Source organism: Barbus barbus (genome assembly GCF_936440315.1).
Source record: "Barbus barbus genome assembly, chromosome: 27".
Classification (NCBI taxonomy): Eukaryota; Metazoa; Chordata; class Actinopteri; order Cypriniformes; family Cyprinidae; genus Barbus; species Barbus barbus.
The window spans coordinates 28,328,736-28,355,927 of record NC_136755.1 but is presented as its reverse complement, the minus strand read 5'-3'; the positions used below and the strand labels follow the sequence as shown (position 1 = coordinate 28,355,927).

At 35.9% G+C, this 27,192-nt stretch overlaps 1 protein-coding gene across 1 annotated transcript; it reads right to left on the bottom strand.

Moving 5' to 3' along the window:
• Positions 1-2,261: 2,261 nt before the first annotated feature.
• Positions 2,262-26,124, bottom strand: sh3bp5a (SH3-domain binding protein 5a (BTK-associated)). Its single transcript, XM_079380974.1, has 9 exons — positions 25,770-26,124; positions 23,396-23,458; positions 20,069-20,197; positions 10,508-10,672; positions 10,244-10,374; positions 7,947-7,989; positions 6,696-6,915; positions 5,043-5,387; positions 2,262-3,044 (listed from the first exon to the last, which is right to left on the bottom strand). The coding sequence occupies exons 1-9, from the start codon at positions 25,848-25,850 to the stop codon at positions 2,857-2,859; spliced, it is 1,365 nt and encodes a 454-aa protein (XP_079237100.1). The 5' UTR covers positions 25,851-26,124; the 3' UTR covers positions 2,262-2,856.
• Positions 26,125-27,192: the final 1,068 nt, after the last annotated feature.

The window sequence follows — 27,192 nt, the reverse complement described above, 5'->3', positions numbered from 1 at the left end:
GGTGACCCATACTAGGAATTTGTGCTCTGCATTTAACCCATCCAACGTGCACACACACACACAGCAGTGAACACACACACACACACACACACACACACACACACACACACACAGCAGTGAACACACACACACACACACACACACACACACAGCAGTGAACACACACCCGGATTTATGCTGCGGCGCCCGGGGAGCTGTTGAGGGTTCGGTGCCTTGCTCAAGCACACCTCAGTCGAGAGCACTGTACACTCACTCCCCCCACCTACAACCCCTAACAGCCCGAGACTCGAACTCACAACCTTTGTATTATGAGTTTGACTCTCTAACCATTAGGCCACGAAATAAACAAAAGCTGTATGTATATAGTTATACATATGTGTGTGTGTGCGTGTGTGTGCGTTTGTGTGTGTGTGCGTGCACATGTTTATGTGGTTTATGAGGAAACAAATGTGTATAATGACATGGGTATGACAGAGGTATTACAATATGAAGGTGGTTTATGAGGACACTGCCTATGTCCCCGTAATTCAAAAGGCTTAAAAAACATACTAAATTATGTTTTTTTGAAAATCTAAAAATGCACAAAGTCTCCTGTGAGGGCTAAGTTTAGGTGTAGGGTTGGTGTAGGGCAATAGCACACACAGTTTGTTCAGTATAAAAACCATTACGCCTATGGAGAGTCCCCATAAATCACAAAAACCAACATGTGCGTGTGTGTGTGTGTGTGTGTGTGTGTGTGCGCGTGTGTGTGTGTGTGTTCACTGCTGTGTGTGTGTGTGTGTGTGTGTGTGTGTGCAGTGCCTAAATTTATTAGACCACCACCACCCAATGTAAGGTTTGTGCCACAGCTGCCCTAAAACTAACAGCATTGGTGATTACCAAAATCATTTTTTATGTTTCTGTAATGGTTAATCCAATAGTAGGCCTATGTGTAAGCTCTTTAATCACAGTAGTGTTTGTAATGCAAGATATAATAATTATTAATTTATTTTCAAATTTATTGTTTTACAAGAAACAAAAAAGTGCTTTGCTGACACCCTATGGTAGAATTGTTTATCACTAGGAAGACTGGTATTGTCATATTTGTTAAATCCATTCTCCAGGATTCGCCAGCATTTTCTTCCAAAAGGGATGAACCATGGCATATTTCCGTATTGCATGTAAGAAAGTGATTCTGTATCTTTTCAACATCTTGAGCACTACTAGAAATGTTTGTGCTTAATGGCCTAATGCTTTCAAAGGTGTAGTTTACGACTACTAACAGCCTTTGATGGTTCTCGCCTCAGACATATGGCTGTCACACAATGTGCAAGCGACTGTTCACATACTGTAAATGAAATTAAGGTCATTGGCTATGGCCATACACTAAATTTATGCAATTCCTCTTGTTTTGCATGACATTATTTTGACATATTAAGGGAAAACTGGGAATCACATCTCTATAGAAAACTCCATAGATGGATGGATACATGGTACCCACAGACTGGCCACAGTTGTAAAAGCTGAGGGGTTCTTGTGATCCCAATTTCATTTGGTCATAGTTACTTTTTGGTAAAAGATTGATAATTTGTGGCTATAGCCCTAACCTATTTAAATTCCCTTTCCGTGTAAACTGGCTTGGAGATAATTCATAGAAAATATACTATGCATAAGTAGAAGATTTCTGCCACCTGGTGGAAAAGAAGCACTTTTCAAACGAAAATTATATGATATTACTACTATAACCAGTAGATGGCGACAGACGATCACTCGATAGCTATGTTTCCATCACTATGTTTTTATGCATATTTTGAAGTATTGCAAAAGAAACGAGTGATGGAGAAAAAAAAAACGTTTTTATGCTCCCTTGAGTTGGTTTTTGATCTGTGTGAAAAAGAGTTAAAGCGAATAATGGGGCATGGAACACATTCGCTTCCTTGCGCATCAAAAAAAGTCATATGACTGCGCTATGGGATGGCATGACATAACTAACTAGTGGACTGATCTTGTTGCTCAGCATCTGAAATGTTGTTATGGTCATTCTTTAATGCTAAGCAAAGTCTGTCAACAAAGTATTTCTGTATAATTGCTGTATAAAAAGATAATGTTCTATGCGATAATACAATTTTGCGCATACGTTAATTGAACTATTTCTTTAAGTTTGAGACTGAGGCCTTGTTTATGAGGTCTGGTGAGATCTCAAGACAAAGATTACAAGATCAAGAGCATGTTTTGTAATAAAGACGTCTTACTGTGTGAAATCATAACAGTGGAAAGAGACTCGTGCTGTGAGCATCTGTTTATTACACAAGAACTTTGTGGCATGAAAACACATCGATAACATCATGATAACGAGCTAAACGTTGAGTATAAATATATATATTTGAACTACACGAGTCCCTCTTTACGCTATGACCTGTGGAGTGAAAAACATAGAGTAAGACGACAGGAAATTCATCGCACAAACGCCGACAAGTGCTGGCATCACACTGGCCGATTTTCAGAGGCAAGCTTCATCAGTCGTTGGAGAATCAGGTGGTTTCTAATTCATCAAAATTGAGTCGGTTTTGAATCAGCTAGTGAGATACAAAGGCAAAGGACAGAAAACACAAACAATACATTTGAGGAAGACATGAAGAACATCCACTCAGTGATGATGAAAAGTTCAATAGTTCTCGTCACTTCATAGCTGATGTCTGCATGACATTTCTAATACTTCATGGTTTTTCTGGGTTCAAACCAGTCTGAGATGAGTTCTCCGTAACACTGAGATGATAATAGTTTCACAATGGTTCCTTTGACACATCATACTGTCGTCTCAGATACGGGCCCCAGCTTTGCTGAAGGTTTGGTTGGAGCAGGTGGTGGTTTCTTAGTTTAAACACTGTTGAGAAGCAGCACTGCTGCTGTGTTTGAGGTCACAGTGAATGGATGAGCATCTGTGTCGTTGTCGTCTGCGGTTTGGAGAGATAAACTGCGCAGGCTCTTCTCCAGGCGCAAGCTTTTCTGACTGCTGATGTTGTTTGAAGGTTCAGGTTTAACTTCTGCTCCTTCTGCCCTCTCACCTGTTAGAGAACACAAATGATGAGAATCTATTGTTTGTTCAAAACAAATGTAGGGCCTTTTTAAATAATCGCCACCCTTAGTAAATATGATCAAAGAAGGCTGTGAAAATTAATATGCATTGTTAATCCTTTAGATCTTTTATTGTAAAAAAATCACAAAAATCTAACCTTTCATTGAATAATAAGAATTTAAAATGGGGGAAATATCATTATGAAATAAATGTTTTTCTCAAATACACATTGGACACAATTATTGGCACCCCTAGAAATTCTGAAGTATATTCCCATTCATATTCACAATTTTGAACACTCCAGGGTGATTATGAACATGAAATTATCCAACCATGGCTTCCTGTTTCACAGAAATATAAATAGGAGGGAAAACAAAGCCCAAATTCCCTTAATCATCCATCACCATGAGAAAAACCAAATAATATATTTCTGATGTGCAGCAAAAGATAATTGAGCTTCACAAATTAGTGAAGTGGCTTTAAGAAAAGAGCTAGAGCAGTGAAAATCCCCATTTCCACCATCAGGGCAATAATTAAGAATTTCCAATCAACAGAAAATGTAATGAAACTGCCTGGAAGAGGACGTGTGTCTATATCGTCCTAATGCACGGTGAGAAGGAGAGTTTGAGTGGCTAAAGACTCTCCAAGGATCACAGCTGGAGAATTGCAGAAAATAGTTGAGTCTCGGGGTCAGAAAACCTTAAAAAAAATTGTCAAACAGCACCTACATCACCACATGTTGTTCGGGAGGATTTCAAGAAAAATTCTCCTAGCTCATCCAAAAACAAACTCCAGCATATTCAGTTATCAGACAGGACTGGAACTTCAAATGGGACTGGCTTCTATGTTCAGATGAAACTAAACAATGAGCTTTTTAGCAGCAAACACTCAAGATGGGTTTGGTGAACACAGGGATAAAAAGTACCCCATGTGTACAATGAATTATACTGCTGTATTTTTGATGTTGTGGGCCTATATTTCTGCTGGAGGTCCTGGACATCTTGTTTAGACGCATGGCATCATGGATTCTATCAAATACCAATAGATAAAAAATCAATAAGTGACTGACTCTGTTAGAAATCTTATAATGGGCCATGTTTGGATCTTCCAACCGTACAATAATCCAAACACAAACCTCAAAAACAACACAAAAATGGGTCACTGAGCACAAAACCAAGCTTCTGCTGGCCATTCCAGTCCTCTGACCTGAACCCTGTAGAAAATGAGTGAGGTGAACTGAAGAGAAGAAGCACCAACATGGAGCTGTGAATCTGAAGGATCTGGAGTGATTCTGGATGAAGGAATGGTCTCTGATCTCTTGTCAGGTGTTCTCTAACCTCATCAGGCATTATAGGAGAACATTTAGAGCTGTTAAACTGCCAAATGGAGGTTTCAAAAAGCATTGAATAAAAGGTGCCGTTAATTGTGGCCATTATTGTTATCCATTATTATATAATTTACGGCAATATTGTTTTAGTATCATTATACTATTATAGTTTTTATTAATATTTTGAAGTAATTTTGTTTTCCATTTTAATTTCATTTTAGTTAAAGTTTTGTTGTGTTTTAGTCATTTTTTGTTTTTATATCCTAATATAGTTTTTGTTCATTATAAAAGTATTAATTTTTTATTTCAGTTTCAGATATTTTAGTACTTTAACTTTGAAGGAAAATTACAAATGTTGCCTAATTAAGTAACATTTTTTGTCTTCTTACATTAACGTTAATTTAGATTTAGTTAGTTTTAATTAGCTATAATATCTCTGGTTTACAGATCAGCTCCAATTACTAGCACTGTAAATACATTTTTGTGGAAAATCAACATTATGCCACAAATTTTGTCAATTAATCTTAACTTGAACCAAGAACATTTCTTTAACACTCACAAGATAGGAGTAAAATTAAGTAAAAAAATAATAATTGCTACTTGGGCTGTAACTGTATTACTCCATACAGTTCTCCCAGTTCAAGGTCTTTTGTCTCTCACCTCTTTCCTGTTCACAGTCGGGTGACGAGGCCCCGCTGCACTCACTACGAGGGCCCAACACCGGAGACACCTGCTCAAAACCCTCCAGAGACACCGAGCCCGGCAGCTGGAGCAGGTCAGGACAGACAGAGAGGGACAGCGGGGACGAGGAGGAAGAGGAAGGGTACGGGCAGGAGGAAGAGAGCAGAGGATATGAGGAGGAGGAGGAGGAGGAGGAAGAGGAGGTGTATGGACAGGGCAGGTCGAGAGGAGCAGACGTGGAGCTCATGCTGCAGGTGGACTGGGTCTCAGGATCGTCCTCTGATGGGGAGCCGTTACAGCTGTCCTCGAAATTCACAGACATCACTGTACAACAAAAACAGAATGCATTTAGTCTGCTACTTCATACTGTTGAATGGAGAATAGAAACAATTCCTGCTGAAGACAGGTCAAGTCAAATCACATTCATTTCTATAGAGCTTTAAACAGTAGATGATGTTTCAAAGCAGCTTCACAGTATTAAACAAGAGCGTAACAGAATCAATGATGCAATCTTCATCAAATATGAGACTGTAACAGTTTTATTATTCAGCTCAAATTCAGATTCGGTTCATTAACTGTGTAAAGTTGACCACTCATGAAATTTGTTCAGTATTAAAAAATATTGTTATATTATTTAAACATTCAATATTCTTTAAATATAAATAAAACATTAAATAAATTATTTTTAAATTATCCAAAATTTACTGTAATACAATGTTTGTATACTTAAATCAATAAATTAAATTGAGTACAACAAGTACTTCCATGACACAATTCCATTACAATTTAAATAATTTAATTAAAATGTGATTTAATTCAGATTACGGTAATGAATGGTTGAAACATAATCATTCACAATGCAAAAAAATCTTAATGGTTTTAAAACGAGCCTTCATTTTCTTTAGATAAAATATTTTAAAATATACTGTAAATATATATTATTTTATATAGAAATATATTTTATATATAATGTATAATGTAAAGCTACATTATTTCTACATTTTATATATATAAAATTTTATTATTATTTTATTTATTTTATAATGTATGAAATATAAATATAATATTTATTACACAAAATATTTTTTAATATATACAACTTTATTTTCTTTCTATGATTTTGGGAACATGAACATGAAGCTGATAATGTTTTGCCTTTAACTCAAAGTAAAATAGAATCTGTGATGCAAATTTTTTATCAAATATTAGACTAATTCAAATTCTGCTTTTAAAATAGTTTCATAATTCAGCTCAAGCGAGTTGAGTTTTGATTCACATTTGGTTCAATAGCAGTGTAAAGTTAATCGATTATTAAAAACAAGTTCATATCATTAATAGTACTGAATATCTTTCAAAACATTTAATTCATACAGTGGCCCTGAAAAAACTAAGCAAAACAGTTCACAAATAGAATTTTGTTAGGTTTAATATGGTAAAATATGATGTTTTGTTATCTGATGCATTAAAATTCATACATTCATAATGTTCATAATCACTTTGTGCCATTGTATTAGCTTAAAGGTTGTTTAAACCCGTCTAAAACAGGCACAGTTGATGCTAAGCCAAACTGAGAGACTTTCACTCTGAATTACATTCAAATCTGTCTTGGCATTAATGTGTGACCTCACTTACTCGATATGCCGTCAGACTCCATTTTGAAGTTGGCGATGTCATCGGTGGCAGTGCCGTCATCTTCAGCCCCCACCCCTCGGCCCCGGGGCCCCATGGCAGACAGTCGGCGCCGTGCGTGGATCTCATCTGAGATGGTCTCCAGGTTACGAAGGGCGGTCCGATACTCGGCTTTGGCCTGGGTGAGTTTAGCCTGACGCTCGTCAACCCGTCGCTTCAGTTGCTGTATAGGAGGACAAGGAGAAGCGGAGAACAGGTCACAAACAATTATTATCAAAATCAGATCAAATCTACTTGTTAGTTTGTGTTTCTAAAAGGAATATTCATGCATTACTAAAAACCATCCAAAAACTCACATTTCTTCCTGATATAAAAAAGAAAAATATATATTTTGACTAAAGAAAATGAAGGCTACTTTAGGATAATTATGACTTTTTTAACACTGTGACATTATTACAAATTAGACAAATTTCTCCACAAATTAATATGCCTGGATGTTTTATTTGTATGTTTATAATTACCCATTTTTAATGGCGTTTCTCCTGAGATTCTCATTAGTGTATTACATACGGTAATGTTTATAAAATATTAAATATATAATAATAACAAAATATTTTAATATATTTAAATATACTTTTTAAAATATTTGTAAAGTATTATTTTTAATTATATTTAAACTTAATAGATTTTTTTTAAATAATACAAAAAATGACTCATTACAAATTGTATGTAATGTGTCTGGATGGTTTGTTTATTTGTTTGTTTATTTAGTCATTTCCATTATTTTTAACGGTGATTCACATTACTGTATTACGTAATGTATTTTTATGAAATATATTAAACATTTTTTCAAATATATTTAAATGTACATTTAAAAATATTTCTAAAATATTAGTTTATGTATGTTAGTATATTGAAGTATTTAAAAAAAATAATATACTGTAATACAATGATTTATTTATAAACATCAACATAAATTCATTACCACAATAATGCATAAATCATTGCAATTTAACTAAATTCAAATGAAATAAAACACTATTTTATAAAATAATATATATATATATATATATATATATATATATATATATATATATATATATATATATATATATATATATATAATTATTTTATAAAATCCTAATGGTTTTAAAATTAGCCTTCATTTTATTCAGATGAAATATAATAATTTTTTTACATTTTGGGATGAATCATTGTTAAAATATTTTTTGTGCAAAATAAAAACTGGCGTACCTCGAGCTGTAGATAATACTTTGCCTTTAATTCAAAGTACGGCCTGCAGAGGGAGAGAAAGAGAAAGATTAGAGCAGAGTGAGTGTCAGAGCCGGTTTCCATGGCAACAGCAGGGCCCCAGCAGCAGAAGCACATCTGGAATCATTAGAGACGCGTCACACCGAACTATACTTCCATCCACAACCCACCGACACACAGCAGAGCGGAGGCCCGAAAAGGGGCTGACAAAACACTCTCTTTTCCATCAGAGAGGAAATACCCTGTGGCTTTTCTGAAGGAAAAATAATTTTATTCCCAAATATCAACATGTTTGAAGTGAGCTCATATGATGCAAACCCTGCAGAGCATGTGCTTACAGAACTTCCTCCAGCAAGATTTTAGGGAGTTTTCGCTTTATGTCCATTACAGCATGATTTATATGTATGATCATTATGTAAACGCCTTATAAAGTCATCATATTCAGTGCGTGGAGTTTTTAAATGTTCTGTAACAGTTTTGACATCAGGAGAGAGTGAAAAATATCATTTTATTTGAAATACACTGCTGTTCAAAGGTTTGGGGTTGGTAAGATTTTTTATGTTTTGAAAGAAGTCTGCTCACCAAGGCTGCATTTATTTGATCAAAAATACATCAAAAATTGTGAAATATTATTACTATTTCAAATAACTGTTTTCTATGTGAATATCTGTTAAAATGTAATTTATTTCTGTGATCAAAGCTGAATTTTCAGCATCATTAATCTAGTCTTCAGAGTCACATGATGCTTCAGCTGTAAATGAGAGATTCGCTGTGCAGTGCAAGGAGCTGATTATAATAGAGTTTTGTGAGATCGCAAAAGATGAGTGACAGCTTTTAGTCATTATTTAGGGAGTTTGCAAATGTGATTGATTTAATACAACAGTTCATTAAACAAGAAGTTAATATTAATTTAAGTTACTTATATTGTCTGACTACAACAATATTGCCTTATTTTGCTCTATTTCGTCAACAAAAATAGTTTCTGACAAAGTAACAGCTGAGCTGCGCATCTCCATTCAAACACAGCGGTGTTTTGTTTATGAATGAGCTGCGTTTTTAAACGAATCTAGTGTCAATGATTCATAAAGACATGTACTTCGTTCCTGAATGAATCAGCCGTTCAAACGAATCAAATAAATGAATGATTCAGTGATAAAATCAGTGACTTGCCGCCACCTGCTGGCAGTTTTAGTTAAATTTTTAAAGTATATTTCCTATTATTTAAATCATTTAATATTTCTATATTCAAAATTTTATATTTAAAACATTAACCTCAACATGAATTTATGAATTTAATTGCACTCTCAGTCTCATTAAACGTCTGAAAATACATCTAAGCCACTTGTGTGTTCTTCTGTGCCACCTCCGTAGTATAAATTTATTCCTTAAATACCGATTTCATTTGATTGATAACTTATTCTACTTTTTATTCTGTTGTTTTAATTGGAAATGTTAAAAAGCTTATACATTTTTGAATTGATAAATAAAAGATGATATACTTTTAATAAAGTTAGAAAAATGCCATTACAAATGTAAAAACAAAATTCCCTGTAAACCACTTTAAGGAGTCAAATATCACCTCGTAATGGGAAGGTTAGTTTTTTATCAGAATTTTTAATTATTGATGCTCCTAAAGTTTTGACCATGCTCCTAAAAAGAAAAGTAAGCGTAGAGCCCTGTTACTCCATCAGTTGATCTGTAAATTATGGCAGATTTGGGCAACATTTAACACAAAAATCTTTGGCTCTTAAAGTCACATATAGAACAGTTTTTGTTACCCAGACAGACGAGTACTATTTTATTAATTCATTTACTGCAACAGGGTACCGATTGTTTTGATGAAGTGATGGGTTAAACATCTATGCTTCTTGTTTACTTTTACTCTCATTTGAGATTAATTTGCACTCCAAATAAACATGAGGGTACTTGCAGTTGAATTGCAGAGCGACTTTTTTTCTATTTTGCTCGATACAGAAAATAGTAATAGCCTACTGAAGTTTTGAAGCCTATAACTTTATATGCTCCCAGAATGAATGCTAACACCAAAAATGATTGTATGCCATTAGATTTAGGCATACAACACTTTTTTGTATTGTGCCACCCTAACATTTTATACTGGCCCCTTTTCGGCCACCCTATAAAAAAATCCCGGAGGTCCACTGTCTGTAACATTATAAATTACTTTACTGTTACTTTTAATCAATTTAATGCATCCTTTCAATTTAATGCATCCCAAACGTTTGAGAAGTAATCAAAAACACTGACTTATGTCTTCTGACCTGGACTTGTTGATGGTGCGTTTGAGTTTTTTTTCCAGTTGTCTCATGTGGCTGATGGCGGTGTTGTATTTGGCCGCTGTTGCTCTGTGCTCGATTTCACTGCGTGTCCTGCTTTGCTCCGCCTCCATCACCTGGCACAGCCAATCAGAGCAATCCAGAGAAAATTAACGGCACGGCATAATGCACAAAAGACCAGTGGTCTACAGCTAAAGGACTATATGGCCTCATGGCTTATGGTTTTCTGAGTTGTGTTGTGTCTCTCACCCTCTGGGTGGCATGGTTGAGCATCTCCTGCCAGGCAGAGTCAAACTGCCGGCTGTCCTCCTCCAGAAGACGCTCCTCTGCCAGTGCGATGGTTTCCTTCGCAGCTCTGAGGATCTCGATGGCCCGCTGATACTCCTGCGTGGCTCTCTGAGATTCAACCTGAGCCTGGAAGACAAAAACTTCAGAGATTGAGGATGCTTTCACAGTTTTGGTGAAGAACGAGCTGTTTGCTTTCCAAACTTTCGAAAGCAACTCATAAAGCAACCTTTGATGCATGTCTCAGCAGAAACTGCCTTCAGCGAGCAGCTCATATTCTTCAGCTCTTGTAATGCATCACTGACAGTTGCAAGCGAGCACATGTTAAGATGTTACATAAATGATGATGACGCTTCCTTAGTGTTGCCAGGATACAGTAGTAAACAGCTGCTGTCAATAATCACTCATTTGCTCATATTAATGACGCAAATTTACCACATAAACGTGCCATGCACTACAGTGTGAGAAGTAGCTGGGAAGTTTCTACCCATGAAGAAAGAATGAGTGTTATTTAAGTGACTTTATGTTTCTCAGCTATATGACTCAAATTGGTACATTTTTAAAATGAAAACTAAAAATCATAAAAATAATTTTACTACTTGAAATAAAATAATCATTAACTGAAATACAATAACTTAAAAAGTAATTTTGTTTTATTTCAGTTAGTTGCAAAGGCATCACTTCTAAAGTACTAAAATAACTAAAATGGATATAACAATTAATAAGAACTATACAGACAAAAAATACTAATAAAAATAAATAAACTACTAAAATACTAATAAAAATAAATAAACCACTAAAATACTAATAAAAATAAAAACCACAAAATTAATTGTAAAAATTAGTAAAACAGAAAATAATAATTAATTTAAAATATTAATAAAACTTAATAAAACAAACTAATTGGACCTTATTTAGTTTTCTTTTAATTTCCTTCATTGAAACATTATTAGTGTTGCTGATGCAGCATGTTTTTGGTTTCTTAAAATAAAATAATTATTAAGTTGAATAAAATATATTAAAACCTTAATTTATTGAAAAACTAAAATAACGCAGAAATAAAACACTATAAGACATTTAAAAAAATAATAATAAAATGACTAAAAATGACAAACACACAACAAAATTACTAGAACTTTAACTAAAATTAAAATTAAAATGGAAAATATAAAAAAAGCAAATTCAGAATTTCATAAAAACTATAATGATACTAAAATAACACCACAGTGATGTCACATTCCTGAAACGACATTAAATCCTGTGATTCCTATCAATGCTGACAGATTAGCCAGGTTAGTTTTAGCTGCTTATCTTTAATTGGTCATGTGACAGCTGCGGGACGAGCTTCTCATTTAGAGACGATCCCTCTTACATTATTCAAATCTATATTCTGCTAAGGAATGCATAAAGAAAGCTAGGACAAGAGGCTACTGTATATTTCATAAAGCTCAATCTCACCCCACTGTATCACTCACTGCATGAGGTAATTCAACAAACTCAGCAGCCTTCAGATTTTGAAGGAATGTTTAAGGTTCAGTGCAAATTAATCGCAGATGCTGTCTATAGAGTTTAGCACAAAACAATTTAAACTCAGATTGCCAAACCAAACAAGAACTCTGTTTATAGTAAAGAACTTAAAATATTAAAAGCAGCTTGTGCTTTTCTTTAGTGCTTGTAAATCTGTAAATTCAGTTGTACATGTATTATTAATATATTATTTGAGCTGTGAAGTTGTCAGAATTGTAATTTTGTCTTTTCTAGCCATATAAATTATACATTTGCATTCATAAGTATGCATTAATATGTTTCCAAAATATCTAAAGCTTGAGAAGAAAAACTTCTTAAGTTGTGTTTTCTAAAATAAAAATATATATATAAAAAAAAAGTATTAAGCGAGTTTATGCTTAAAGCAAAAAAACAACTATCTGCCAGTGGGGTCAGAAGAATAATCACATTTTCAATTATTAAGTTGATTTTTTGATAACTTTACACGAACAAAATTACTTTACAGTGATATTATCATGCTAGTTTCTATTAACTTGTTTAATGTCCTTTTCTGTATTTTTAGCATGCTTTCTCTATGTGTGTCACAGTCCACTGAAAATCAGAGCAGAGTCAGTGGCTCGGTCAGTGCTGTATACTGTGTTTGTGTTTTTGCACTGGTCTGATTATGCACACAGTCCTCAGCTGAAGTGTTAAGTGAAGTGTACAGGTGGAGAGAGCTGTAGAGAGAGATGTAGTGCACTTCTGCAGACGGATGACTCACACACTCAGACATCACGACACACCGCTGAGATGAAGGGCACACTTGGTTTCCTTGAGTAGCTAATACGTCACATCAAACGTGTCTAGAACTGACCTTTCTGAGCATTGTTCAGAACTGACCATTCAAACAAAAGCTGCATTTAGCCCTCTGCCAACGCAAGGATGTGATGGCATGTCTGCGTGGGCACGACTGAACCCTTAGCTCTGAGTAGCTAGTAATAGACTCCTTAATCACCCAGACTGATATTTGCATAAGTTTTTAATTTCAGCAGTTTTCTTTGTCCCATTTGTTTTTGAAGATTTTTGAATGTATTTTGCTCACCAAGGCTGCACTTATTTGATTAAAAATACAGTAAACTCAGTAATATTGTGAAATATTATTACAATTTAAAATAACTGTTTTCTATGTAAATACATTTAAAAATGTAATTTATTCCTGAGATGCGCAGCTGTATTTTCAGCATCATTACTCCAGTCTTCAGTGTCACATGATCCTTCAGAAATCTTTCTAATATACTGATTTGCTGCTCAAGAAACATTTCTGATTATTATCAATGTTGAAAACAGTTGGACTGCTTCATATTTTATGGAAACAGTGATACCTTTTATGTTTCAGGATTCTTTGATGAATAGAACGTTTTGGGTGGTTGCCGGGGTGTTGTTATGTGGTTTCTAGGGCTTTCTGGGTGGTTGCTAGGTGTTTTCTTCCTGTTTGTTCTGAAAAGATGTGTAAATGTGCATCTGTGGGATATTTTTTTTCTTTCATGTTGGCTACTATTTTGTTAGTACATATTTATTGAGATCAAGCAGCTTCATTTTAGTTTAACTACTTTAGTTATCATGCTTGTGCTTAAGTCACAGTTTCTTAGCTGACACAAGCCTTTAGACGCTTTCAGGGTCAAGGTGAGGTGAAGCTGAGCTCTGTAAACACTGTAATGCCAGGTTAGAGTTACGTCAGGGAAGATTCTCACTTGCCGTGGAGATTTTAAGGTCAAAATTACACACTCTCCTTCATCCGTCTGTCTGTTCACACACACTCGTTAAGTTCTTGGTGTCTGGACTGAGGTCAGTCTTATTCAGTTTCTCATATTGTCGATTTTTCCTCCTGTTATAATGTTTTTGACTGGCAGCACAAGCATCTTTTTTATTTTTTCTGCTTTGCTGACCTATTTCTTTCCCAAACTCGGTCAGACACGAGGCCGATGGGTTTTTCATGAGCGCCATTCGCTGAAATCGTGTTGAATTAACATTTAATGAGCTCAGCAGCATCATCTGAAGATGCAGAATCATCTCAGCACACCCTAAACTCTGTCTGACCTCTGTCTGACTAAAGACCATGACCCACTTCTTCAACTATCAAAGCAAGTTCATCCACCTGAAGAAACGGAAGAGACTAGCCACTCCACTGACACAATAAATCCCCTTTAAATGCAGGAAACTTCCCATGTTTTTATTAGCATTCACTAAAATGTAGAAGTATGTGAGTCTCTAAATAATCTACACACTTCCTCTTGTTTGATGATCACACTGCAAGGTTTTTATGACCTTCCTCTCCTCCATGCGACACATATGAACAACTTTAATGTACAAGCCACAGCATAAATCTCCCAGCATCCATTACAAACCAGAGGAATTCCACAACCTCATCCAAAATGAGACAAAGACGGCTGTTTTCCATCTGCTCTAATGGTCTTTGGGTGGAGCAATGAATAAACAATCCGGCTCTTTCTTAATAACTCTCCATGATTCATGCCAGCTCCCTCTCTGTGTTTCTCTGTCTCTGATCACTGTCCTATCATAACAAAATTCATTTATAATAAATATAAACTTACATTTTCTTGCTTTTTCTGAAAACTATGGCAGCCCTGAATTGCACAACAAAATCAATCAACAAATCAGAAAACATAAATCTGACAGAACTCGCATCAGTCAGGTGAGCAGTTTACCTTTTCCAGTTTGAGTTGCATTATTTAAACTTCAGGGATCCTGAAAAAAACAGGAAGTTCAGCATTTCCAGTGTTCTGAAATGGAGCACTAGTTCACTGAGTATTACACTGTATACTGTATGCCGACTACTATTTGTTTAATTGCATGTGATGCAGTATGCAACGGTGACCCAACCTGCTACATCAGTAGTAAACTAGTATCACTAGTGCATATGTAGTACACTAGTGTACTACTATGTTGTCATATGACCTCAATTCAGTTACTATCTCAGATATGACAACTGTTATTTAAAAAACATTTGGTCTAACTTTAAGAAATGTCTAAACTAATTAAAGCTAGAAAATATGTATAAAAAATAAACTTCTGATTCATTCATCACACTATAAATACAAGGTTAAGTCAAGTGCAATGCATTATATGATACAATATTCTCTGTTGTATGGATATGCACATTTTTGCAAATGTAACTGGTCATTCGGATATTCCATGAATTCTATATACTGCATAATGTTTACTGAACAAATAGTATGAATAAAATGATTGGTGTGATAGTAACAATATCAGTAGGTAATATAATACTGACTGTCTAATTCTAAGTGCAATTTGCAGCAAATGTTGCATGTTATCTGTGTATCCATATAATGTGCACACTATACATAATGTATACTGCAGAAATGCATGTTGGCATGCAGTTTTTAAAAGCAGAAAAGAAAGGTGCAAACAAGTTCTTGAATATTTTAATGTCCAACTGAGAGATGGACTAAAATAGTTTTACATTTGCATATGAGATGATGCACCAGCACTTTCAGTGGTTAGACTGGAAACTGGTGTTCATTTTAGCCAGTCAAATGCAGTCTCGGTCTGGATAACATGTGCTGTCTGACCTTGATTTGTCCATGATAATGTGTGTGTGTGTGTCTCTTAAAAGCTCCATTCACACACACAGACACGCAGACACACTCTGTGAAGGTGTGAGGTCAGCTGATACGTGCTGCAGTCTGTCATTGACGGCTGATGCTGCTGTTCACATGATACACAGACAGATGATACAGAACAACAGCTGAACGAGAGCTAGCTATCTCTCTATCTATCTATCTGGTCAGCTGTAGGTCAGTGGAGGTGTGGTCGTGTGCTGTGCTCTGATTGGCCGTAAAGTGGGCGATGGCACTCTTACTAATGGACAGCTGGCAGTGCTGGTCCTGACCGTCTGTCTCATCTACTGACACAGACAAATCATGGTGGTATTTCAGAGTGATGACAGGACAGTTACACAAGACCACCATCATTTGATTACAAGCACAGACACACACACACAAACACACACACATCGATTCACACAATTTAGTGTAAAGCGCTCAAACCTCACAGTAATGCTTGAGGCTTATACAGATCACACACAGCGATATAATGCATAACAAGATTAACTCAAGCCACTAAATCATATTAGCTAACATGCAGAACGGTGTGTGCGCTGTACATATTTATACTCCACCTGAATTATTAAGCATCGCTGTGTCTGATTGTTTTAATGAATTGTTCACAATGAGACCAAGAACACGAATCAAGAAAGTAAAAAGGTCATTTTTGACTGTAATAATGCTTACAACTGCCATAGAGATACAACTCCAATGACTTATTATTTATGGCCTGTGTTTGCTTCTGCTTAAATGAATCAGGTTTTACCAGGAGCTTTTAAAGATTACCTGACGATGCCTTTGTCCTGCTGGCATTTTACTCACTCATAACTAATCTCAGATCATTTTGTTTTAATGTGTGTAAAAATAGACTGAGAATATGAGCTTCTGACTGTCTGCAGGCTTCTCACATCTTACTGACACATCAACTGTACATAAATTAGTTTATCTAATGAAATTATAGATTTTTAAAAAAGAAATTAATGCTTTTATTCAGTAAGGATGCATTCAATTGTTAAACAATTACAGTAAAGACATTTATAATGTTACAAAATATTTCTATTTCAAATAAATGTGGTTCTTTTGAACTTTCTATTCATCTGTGAATCCTAAAAAATAAAATGTATCACGGTTTCCACAAAAATATTGGGCAGCACAACTGTTTTCAAATTGGAAAATAATAATCAGAAATGTTTCTTGAGCAGCAAATCAGCATATTAGAAAGATTTCTGAAGGATTATGTGACACTGAAGACTGTAGTAATGATGCTGAAATACAGCTCTGATCACAGAAATAAATGACATTTCAGTAGCTATTCACATAGGAAACAGTGATTTTAAATTGCAATAATATATATCTGTTTTACTGTATTTTTGTTCCAAAAAAGCAGCCTTGTTGAGCATAAGAAAACTGCTTTCAAAGACATTTAAAAATAAGATTTGTGATCGTAAACACTCCACTTCTGTTGGGTTTTGACGGCGTTATAATTGAGTTAGAGCCAGAAGCTGAGCACTCTCACCAAAGTCACCTCCTGGATATAAAAAGCTCTTTTATGACTGCGTGAGTGCGATATTTGTGTTAATTTATCACTGTCACAAGGTGATAATATAGAGAATTTCATGGCTGAAAGCAGCAGGGATCTCAAATCCTTCTTCACACAGAGCAGACGTTCTAAACTACACACATTCACATGACACTAATGACAGATGCTTGTACATATTAAACACTAGATTTATGTTGTAATAATTGTCACAGTGCTAATGTTTTGTGGGTCGTTGTGTTCAGAGAAGTGACTTTTCATGCATTTAGACACATGAGAAGGACGTCATGTTCAGTCTTCTCTCCAGAGCTGTTTCTATCTATGGGAAATGCCTAAGTCTGTTTGCAAACACATTACTCCGCGTCTGTATGCTGAACTGCAGGTTGTTCATTACTGAGATCCTGACAGCACAGGCTGGGTTTGGGGGTGGATGGTGATCATGTGACTATGAGAAGTTAAACTAGGGTAAATGTGTTTTTCTTAACTGCTCCTATATTTATCTTCTTTCGGAACATCATACTTTCTTTGATCATTGAACACTGTAGTGCATTAATTATGTAAATGTGCTGTTTTACAAAGATTACTCAATTGGTTCATGCAACTTTACAATGTAAAACTGTTTGAAGTTACTTTGCACTGCTTAAATAATGTAGCATTTTTGTTCTCTTTTTATAAATTTTAGATGTCTATTTAAGAATAAATCATGATTAGTTCTGTCCAATATAACAAAAACAATTAACCCTTAGTTTTTTCAAACTTTTGACAACATTCAGTATATTCAGCTGGCCACAAAAGTGAGTACACCCCTAAGTGAAAATGTCCAAATTGGGCCCAAAGTGTCAATATTTTGTGTGTGGCAACCATTATTTTCCAGCACTGCCTTAACCCTCTTGGGCATGGAGTTCACCAGAGCTTCACAGGTTGCCACTGGAATCCTCTTTCACTCCTCCATGACGACATCACGGAGCTGATGGATGTTAGAGACATTGCGCTCCTCCACCTTCCGTTTGAGGATGCCCCACAGATGCTCAATAGGGTTTAGGTCTGGAGACATGCTTGGCCAGTCCATCACCTTTACCCTCAGCTTCTTTAGCAAGGCAGTGGTCATCTTGGAGGTGTGTTTGGGGTCGTTATCATGTTGGAATACTGCCCTGCGGCCCAGTCTCTGCTTCAGTATGTCACAGTACATGTTGGCATTCATGGTTCCCTCAATGAACTGTAGCTCCCCAGTGCCAGCAGCACTCATGCAGCCCCAGCCCATGACACTCCCACCACCATGCTTGACTGTAGGCAAGACACACTTGTCTTTGTACTCCTCACCTGGTTGCCGCCACACACGCTTGACACCATCTGACCCAAATAAGTTTATCTTGGTCTCATCAGACCGCAGGACATGGTTCCAGTAATCCATGTCCTTAGTCTGCTTGTCTTCAGCAAATTGTTTACGGGCTTTCTTGTGCATCATCTTTAGAAGAGGCTTCCTTCTGGGACGACAGCCATGTAGACCAATTTGATGCAGTGTGCGGCGTATGGTCCGAGCACTGACAGGCTGACCCCCCACCCCTTCAACCTCTGCAGCAATGCTGGCAGCACTCATACGTCTATTTCCCAAACACAACCTCTGGATATGACGCTGAGCACGTGCACTCAACTTCTTTGGTCGACCATGGCGAGGCCTGTTCTGAGTGGAACCTGTCCTGTTAAACCGCTGTATGGTCTTGGCCACCATGCTGCAGCTTAGTTTCAGGGTCTTGGCAATCTTCTTATAGCCTACACCATCTTTATGTAGAACAACAAATTTTTTTTTCAGATCCTCAGAGAGTTCTTTGCCATGAGGTGCCATGTTGAACTTCCAGTGACCAGTATGAGAGAGTGAGAGCGATAACACCAAATTTAACACACCTGCTCCCCATTCACACCTGAGACCTTGTAACACTAACGAGTCACATGACACCGGGGAGAGAAAATGGCTAATTGGGCCCAATTTGGACATTTCACTTAGGGGTGTACTCACTTTTGTGGCCAACGGTTTAGACATTAATGGCTGTGTGTTGAATTAACCCAAAGGTTGCGGGTTCGAGTCTCGGGCCGGCAGGGATTGTAGGTGGGGGGAGTGAATGTCCAGCGCTCTCTCCACCCTCAATACCACGACTGAGGTGCCCTTGAGCAAGGCACCGAACCCCCAACTGCTCCCCGGGCGCTGCAGCATAAATGGCTGCCCACTGCTCCGGGTGTGTGTTCACTGCTGTGTGTGTGCACTATGGATGGGTTAAATGCAGAGCACAAATTCCGAGTATGGGTCACCATACTTGGCTGAATGTCACTTCACTTCACTTCACTTGTAGCAAAGTGTCATTCCTTCAGTGTTGTCACATGAAAATATATAATAAACTATTTACAAAAATGTGAGGGCTGTACTCACTTCTGTGAGATACTGTACAAATTATTTGTATGGTGAACAGTTTTACTTTGTGGCCAAGAAAAACATATTTCATAGCTTCACTGTGCCTGTGTTAAAATACTGGTACAGTAATATGAAGTGAAGCAGCTGAGGACAGTCATAGCCAGTTTTCCAGTCTGTCAGTGGTTGTGGGCTCTGAACGCCCGCTGAACCCGCTCCTCAGATGTTTCCTGCTGTTCAACAGCTTCTATGTCAACAGCCAAACCTTTATTGCATAATTCTGTGCTGTAGCCTACTTTCCTGTTGGCATTAGCGAATGACTATATTTCTTAAAGTTTAAAGTGTTTTTTCCTAAGTGTTCATTCTTTAGATGAGAATCCAGAAGAGCCAAACCATGCAAACTTCAGTGTAACATATTGCTATGAACAAACCGAACTGGATGATGGGTTCAAGCTCACCTGACGCGCCGCTCTCCTGGCCTCCCAGTACGGTTTGGAGTCTTCTACGGCTTTACCAATCTTCTTGACCTGCTCGTCCAGCTTGACCGTGGCCTCCACTAGGACGGCACGAAACTTCTGCCGGGAGTCCTAAAGAACAGACCTTTTTGGGTGAGCAAATCTAAAATCAAATGCACATATGCTCAAGTATATCAAACAAAAGTCTGTTACACTGTATCTCAATATTCATGGCACAGACTTCAAACATTTGTCAAATTCAATGTGTAGTTCTTTAGTTCAAGATGTAGATGAGTTTGTTTGTTCATCAGATTTGGACAAATGTATCATTCCATCACTTGTTCACCAGTGGATCCTCCGCAGTGAATGGGTGCCGTCAGAATGAGAGTCCAAACAGCTGATAAAAACATCACAATAATCCACACCACTCCAGTCCATCAGTTAACATCTTGTGAAGCTTAAAACTGCGTGTTTGTAAGAAACAAATCTGTTTTAAATAATTGCTTCCAGCCAAAATATGAGTCCATAATCCATAATAATGCTTCCTCCAGTGAAAAAGTCCATCTGCTGTCGTCTCTCACATCAAAATCCTTCCACATATTTGTTTAGAGCTGTTTTGGTTTGTAAACGGTGCTTGATCTTTGCAGATTTCTCTCCTGATTCAGATTTTAGCCAGAAGCAACAGTTTGAAGTTAAAAAAACACCTTAATGATGGATTTGTTGCTTACAAACATGCAGCTTTTAACTTCATAAGATGTTAACTGATGGACTGGAGTGATGTGGATTACTTGTCTATTATTGTGGCTCTCATTCTGACGGCACCCATTCAGGATCCATTGGTGAGCAAGTGATGGGGTGCTACAGTTCTTTAAATTTGATGAAGAAACAAACTCATCTACATCTTGGATGGACTGAAGGTGAGTACATTTTCAGCTAGCGTTTATTTCTGGCTGAACTATTACTTTAACTCAACTTTGTTTCCAAATGAAGTGTATTCACACTCCTAAAGCCCATTCAGATTTTGTGTGCAATATGCATCAGTGAACAGTGCTGTTTAAGGTTCACACTATTTCCATGGACATCAGAGTATTGTGATGCATTATGGATCATATTTTTAATTCAACTGTATGAACTACTGAATACAAGACAGTGACAGATGAATTCTTGTCTTTGTGTTGACAGGCGCATTCAAGAGTGAATTACAGTGCATGCAGTCTGTGAAACCTGAATAAATCTCAGTGCATTGAAAGACTCATCATATCCAGGCAGCGTGAACTGGATGCTCAGGAATCTCTCTGAATTATGAGCGTCCATCTTTCAGTTTCACAGTAATGAAATGCCTCAATAATCAGCCTTTTGAAGCTCCCTGAAAAGCGCTGCTTCAGCTAACTCAATTCAGCATTTAACACAGTTAAGAAAGAATCCACACCCTGCTTTCTAGACAGAAAACTCCCTCTCACGCCACAGAAACCATCGTGTTTGTTGCATAAGATGAGCAGAGGGCAAGTGCGTGTGTATACGGTGTCCAGCTCTGAATGAATCTGTCGTTGAGTGGGTTCGGTCGCTCAGATGACATATTTTAAAACCCTGACATCTACATCCTTCCACACAGGACCTCAATGACAAAAAGCATGTCAGAGGGATGTAGACTTCCTCTGACAGAATGTCACTTCCTGGTTCATTCTGCTGAATAACCACAGGCCAAATACAGAGAGCTGTGGATGAGTATTTTTATAAAACAATCTGACAAGGAACAAATAGTCCCGAATCTCAAATTAAGAGGACTTTAAAAACACTTATGTCCAAATTCTAGGTTATTGAAACTAAAACTATTGAAAACATTTTTTGTTAATTGAAATGAGCCAGAAATAAAATATAAATATTAGACGAAAAACTAACTAAACCAAAATTAGAAATTTTGCCCAGTTTTATTTTAATAGAATTGAGATACTGTTATAGTTTTTAATAATATTTTAAATAAGTTTATTTTTATATTTTCAGTTGTCATTTTAATTTCAGTTGAAGTTTTTAGTAATTTTGTGTTTTTATCATTTTTATTCGTTTTTATTTAAATTTTATTTAGTGCATCAAGTTAAACTACATGAAGAAATGGTTAGTAAAATGGGTTTGGAAGCACTTCTAACAAAATTACTAACTGGAAATAAATAAAAACTAAAATTGAAATAAAAAACTAAAAATATAATAAAAATGAATTAAAACAAAAATAGTATTATAAAAAAATAATAAAAATGTCAAAGCACATAGTTAAAATGAAATCAATTAAAATAAAAACTGAAAATATAAAATAACAGCTAATTCTAAATATTAATATTAAAATATAAAACATTATAAATATTCTAAAAATATAAAAACTATAATAGTATATCAATAATACTAAATTAACACATTTACATTACACACTCTACGTTAGTTGAGATTAATTCCTGTTAAGTGTTTTACAAAATAAGATCTGATAATCACAGATTTATATGGTCACACTTTATTTTAAGGTCCAATTCTCGCTATTAACAAACCCTTAACTTTGACTTTTGCCTTAATAAACTTCTAATGTGCTGCTTATTAATAGTTAGTAAGGTAGTTGTTAGGTTTAGGTAATGGGTAGGTTTAGGGTTTAGGGATGCAGAATATAGTCAAGCAGAACATGTGCTTTATATGTATTAATAAACAGCCTATAGGTCAATAACAGGCATGCTAACAAGCAACTTTAATAGTGAGAACTGGTCCCTGTACTTAAATGTTACCATATATACAGTATATATATATATATATATTAGATTATCACTGTATTTTGATAATTATTATTGCTGACAGTAACAAAAAGTTGTTGTTTTTTTGTAGTGATATTCTGATATGATACTCTTTGAAATACTTTCATTTTTATACCATGGTATTATCATCGACACCATCCATTTACCGTGGTAAAATTACAGTACTTTTTTAAGGAAATCATAAATCAGCTGAAACAAAACACGGAAACGAACGTTTCTGATGCCAACTGGAAATTACTTCTGTGTGTTCCTTCTCTAGAAGAAAGTCATCGGGGTTTGGAATGACAAACATTTTATAAACCACTCCTTTAGCTGTCGTGGCCTGTGGCTTTCAAGGCAGGAATTCCAGACTCGGACCGGAGAGATTTCCTCTGTCTGCTCAACATATATAAAGCGTGTCAGTCACATGCAAGAAACTTCCTATTGGTCAGTGGTGGAAGGGGGAGGGTCTGAGCATTTAGACATTTTCCACTTTGGAATTCCGCCTGCAACCATTTTCAGCGAAAACAGTGACACCACAAAGCAAGCATGTTAACCTTACCTCCAGTTCCGTCTCCCATCTGTTGATGTTATCTGTAGACTGATTCAGTTTCTCCAGTTCACCCTGTAGAGGAGATAAAGCGAGGCAGAAGGAGTTAAGATCGCAGTAAGATGTCTCTTGTAATGCCAGCAGGCCGACAACATCTGGAAAGTGTTATTCGAGTAACCCAACACTGAGATTAAGCTCATATGTATGCTTTTCCTGTGACGTTAGCTACACGCTGATGACACACAGATGTTGTTTTCAGTACAACATCATGAGTTTATTTTCTTTCATGGGTGGAGGATGAAAAACCAGTTCATCTAGTACAACTAACACACAGTCTAATACAGAAAAATTATTCACTTTTAAGAGAAAGGCATAATTTAAAATGCATTAAAAGTTTATTTTAAGGTACTCCAAGTGGACATTTGAAGCAAAACATTACAAAAAAAAGAGGTATGATAAAATAATGTATTCTAATAATAAAAAGTCATAAAATAATAGATACTGTGAAGAAAAGACAAAAATATATCTGGATAAATGAATCTAAATCTTGCTTGAAATGTCTATAGGTCTATGTCATTGCATTAGAAAATGACTTATATTAGGTCTTTATACCTATATTGTATAACATACACTATATTGCCAAAAGTGTTGGGTCACCCCGTTCTAATGTACAGGTTTGACTACTTTAGTAATTTCCATGAGTACAAATTTTAATGTTTAATCTTTGGTGTGACTTTAAATGCAGACCTTGAGCCGAAAACTCATCACCAAACACCAATGACTTGTGCATACACTATGGACAAAAGTATTGGGACACCCCCTTCTTTAGAACAGAAGAAGGCACTTCCAAAACTGTGGCAACAAAGATGGAAGCATAATTCACGTATTTAAAAACGGTATTTCTATCTCTGTTGCAACAGTTTTGGACGTGTCTAAAATGACTGTACCCATATACAAGTCATTGGTGTTTGGTGATGAGTTTTAGGCTCAAGGTCTGCATTTAAAGTCACACCAGAGGTGTTCAGCTGAGATTAGGACTTTGCTTTCTGCAGACCAGTCAAGTTCTTCCACACTGACTGAATCAATCAATTTTTGAACCTTGCCTTATACACAGAGACACTGTCATGTTAGAATAGAAAAGGGTTCTGTCCAAACTGTTGTAATACAATTAGAAGCACACAATTCCCTAGAATAACATTATATGCTTAAACATTAAGATTTGTACTCATGGAAATTACTAAAGTAGTCAAAAATGTTCATTAGAAGGGGGTGACCCAATACTTTTGGCAATATAGTGTATATAGCCTACATACAAAACTTTACACTTTTAGGTGTTTTCTAGTGAATAAAATGCACTGATTAATCTTGCACTTCATAAAAAGGACTTAATTCTGCATGCAGTGCATGTGAGCTTAACTGTGTCCTTACAGAGGAAAATGAGTTCTAAATATGACGTCAAAGTAAACATGATTGTCAACGTGGTTCCTCAATTTAACAAACAATGTAACAATGTAACAGAATATAACAGCTGATGTAACGATGGGGTTCCCCTCAAATCAAACAGCAGCTGCTTGAACAAACAGAACATTATCTGATCTGATTATTAATGCATGAAGCTTTCTGATGAATTTATAAAATACGAGCTGATCGAGCTTTAATCCAATCAGAGTTTGATAGTTCGGTCTAACTTCGGTTCTGATTTCGGGAAGGTTAAACAGGACCGAGTTGGATAAAAATCTGAAAAATATAACAACATACGGTAACACTTTATTTTAAGGTGTTATAATACAGAGTAATTACCTAATTAAGTACTTAGTAGTAGCCGTTCAACTTACATTAAACAAAACGTACTTACCATGTAACTAAGTTATGGAACAGTCTGTAATTACAGTTTGTAATTATGTAGATGTAATAGACAGCTACCGTTACACATATGTAACAGACCGAGTCTGTAACACAGCTACTAGTGCACTTAAGTACAATCTTGATACACTTTATTTTAAGTAGCTTATGTCTGTGTACTTACATTTATATTTACGTTGTATAAAGTCTGCAACACATATGTAACAATCTTTTGGTAACATAAGTAGCTGTGTAACAGACTCGGTCTGATACATATGTGTAACGGTAGCTGCCTATTACATCTACATAATTACAAACTGTAATTACAGACTGTTCCATAACTTAGTTACATGGTAAGTACATTTTATTGCATGTAAGTACAACGGCTACAACTAAATACTTAACTAGGTAATTACTCTGTATTATGGACACCTTAAAATAAAGTGTTACCCAACATACATATCCATAGATCTTAACACAACGTTCAGGTGGGTTTCGTTCTAATCCGGTTTAAATGTGAATTCTGGATTTTGTTGCTCTGTACCTGAATTCTCGGGTCAACCTCCTCTTCCTCCAGGGATGCCGAGTCTTCGTCAGATTTGTTATCTTTCTCCGTGTCGTTCATTTCGATAGCAGACGGGATTCGTCTATTACTGGCCGAACAAAGCGGGTCTCTGTCCGGGATAACGGGCTCAGATGATCCGCGCTCACTCCATTAGAACATCCAGAAAACGCGATTATAAGAAAAGCGTACGAGCTTGCTTCATATCCAAAAGATAGCCTACTTAATCTACCGAGACACAAACAACACACACAAAACACCGGCAGACTGGAGAATGAGAAGCGGCTGGAGCTCTGAGAGCTTGCCCGCCCCCTCCGGCACAAACACTCTCTGTCCTGCATGAGGGTCACTGCAGTTCACTGACACACCGAGGCAGTCTTATTTTAGTATTATCTAACAGTATTCATATTTTGAATGAGGTATTTTCAGCTTTCATTTTAGTTTTAATTTACGTGCATTAGACATTTTTGAGTTAGATTTCTAAAAGCTATTTAGCGTTATTTTTATTTCAGGTTCAGCTTTTGTACTTCAACTTATTTTATTGCAATTAATTGGCAAGGTAACAATAATGTTATTCATATATTTAAATGCACTTTTTTAATAAATAGAGACTTTAAATAGGCAGATGTTATGTTATGTGCATGTTTAAAAATAACATTTTTAAAATACAAATGTATTTTTTGTTTGCTTTTTCAACCCTGTCAGAGACAAAATAGATATATTTTAGACACTAAATGCACTAAATTAAGAGTTTCTTTTAAAGCTATGAAATTCTAATGATGTACAAATATTCTGTGTTAGCAAACAGTGATAGTTGAATATGACTCAGTCTTTTCCTGGTTCAGTCCAGATTGCTCATATTTGCTGTCAAAACAAAAAGTCAGACACACGGCTACTGATGCTCAGATAAAGTTCAATTATTATTAACACTGCTGCTCAGGAGCCTGTTTACAGTCCCTATAATATACAACCTTTTTACTTTAGTCCTAAAAAATTTATTATATTATATTAATAAAACTAGTGTTTCTTCTAGAGATCAGATAAATAAAGAGATGAGTATATGAAGAACTAATATCAGTGTAGTAAAGTGTTTTATAAGGTTCATCAGTTTCCAAATGAGCATACTGACCTGCTTTAGTCAGAGGAAAAAATACCAAAAACTGGACTAATCGCGCCCTCCTATGGATTAGAATAGACATACAACTGCAATCTTTTCATGTGGAAAATTATTTCTAATCTTGCAGTTTATTGGTTCTAACTGTTAACTTTAAGACATTTCAATTTTTTATTACATTTAAATGAAAGGCTTATTTTTAAGTGTTATTATGTTGCTCTATATAATTAAAATGTGATATATATATATTTCAAGCTTTAAATAAATTAGATTAAATTATTATTTTAGTGT

Excerpts from the sequence above, each read along its gene's own strand:
- sh3bp5a (XM_079380974.1), bottom strand. The coding sequence starts at position 25,850 with ATGAACGACACGGAGAAAGATAACAAATCTGACGAAGACTCGGCATCC. Across the intron at positions 20,198-23,395 it reads GATGGGAGACGGAACTGGAG|GACTCCCGGCAGAAGTTTCG; the intron begins GTAAGGTTAACA and ends TCTGTTCTTTAG. Across the intron at positions 3,045-5,042 it reads CGACTGTGAACAGGAAAGAG|GTGAGAGGGCAGAAGGAGCA; the intron begins GTGAGAGACAAA and ends GTTCTCTAACAG.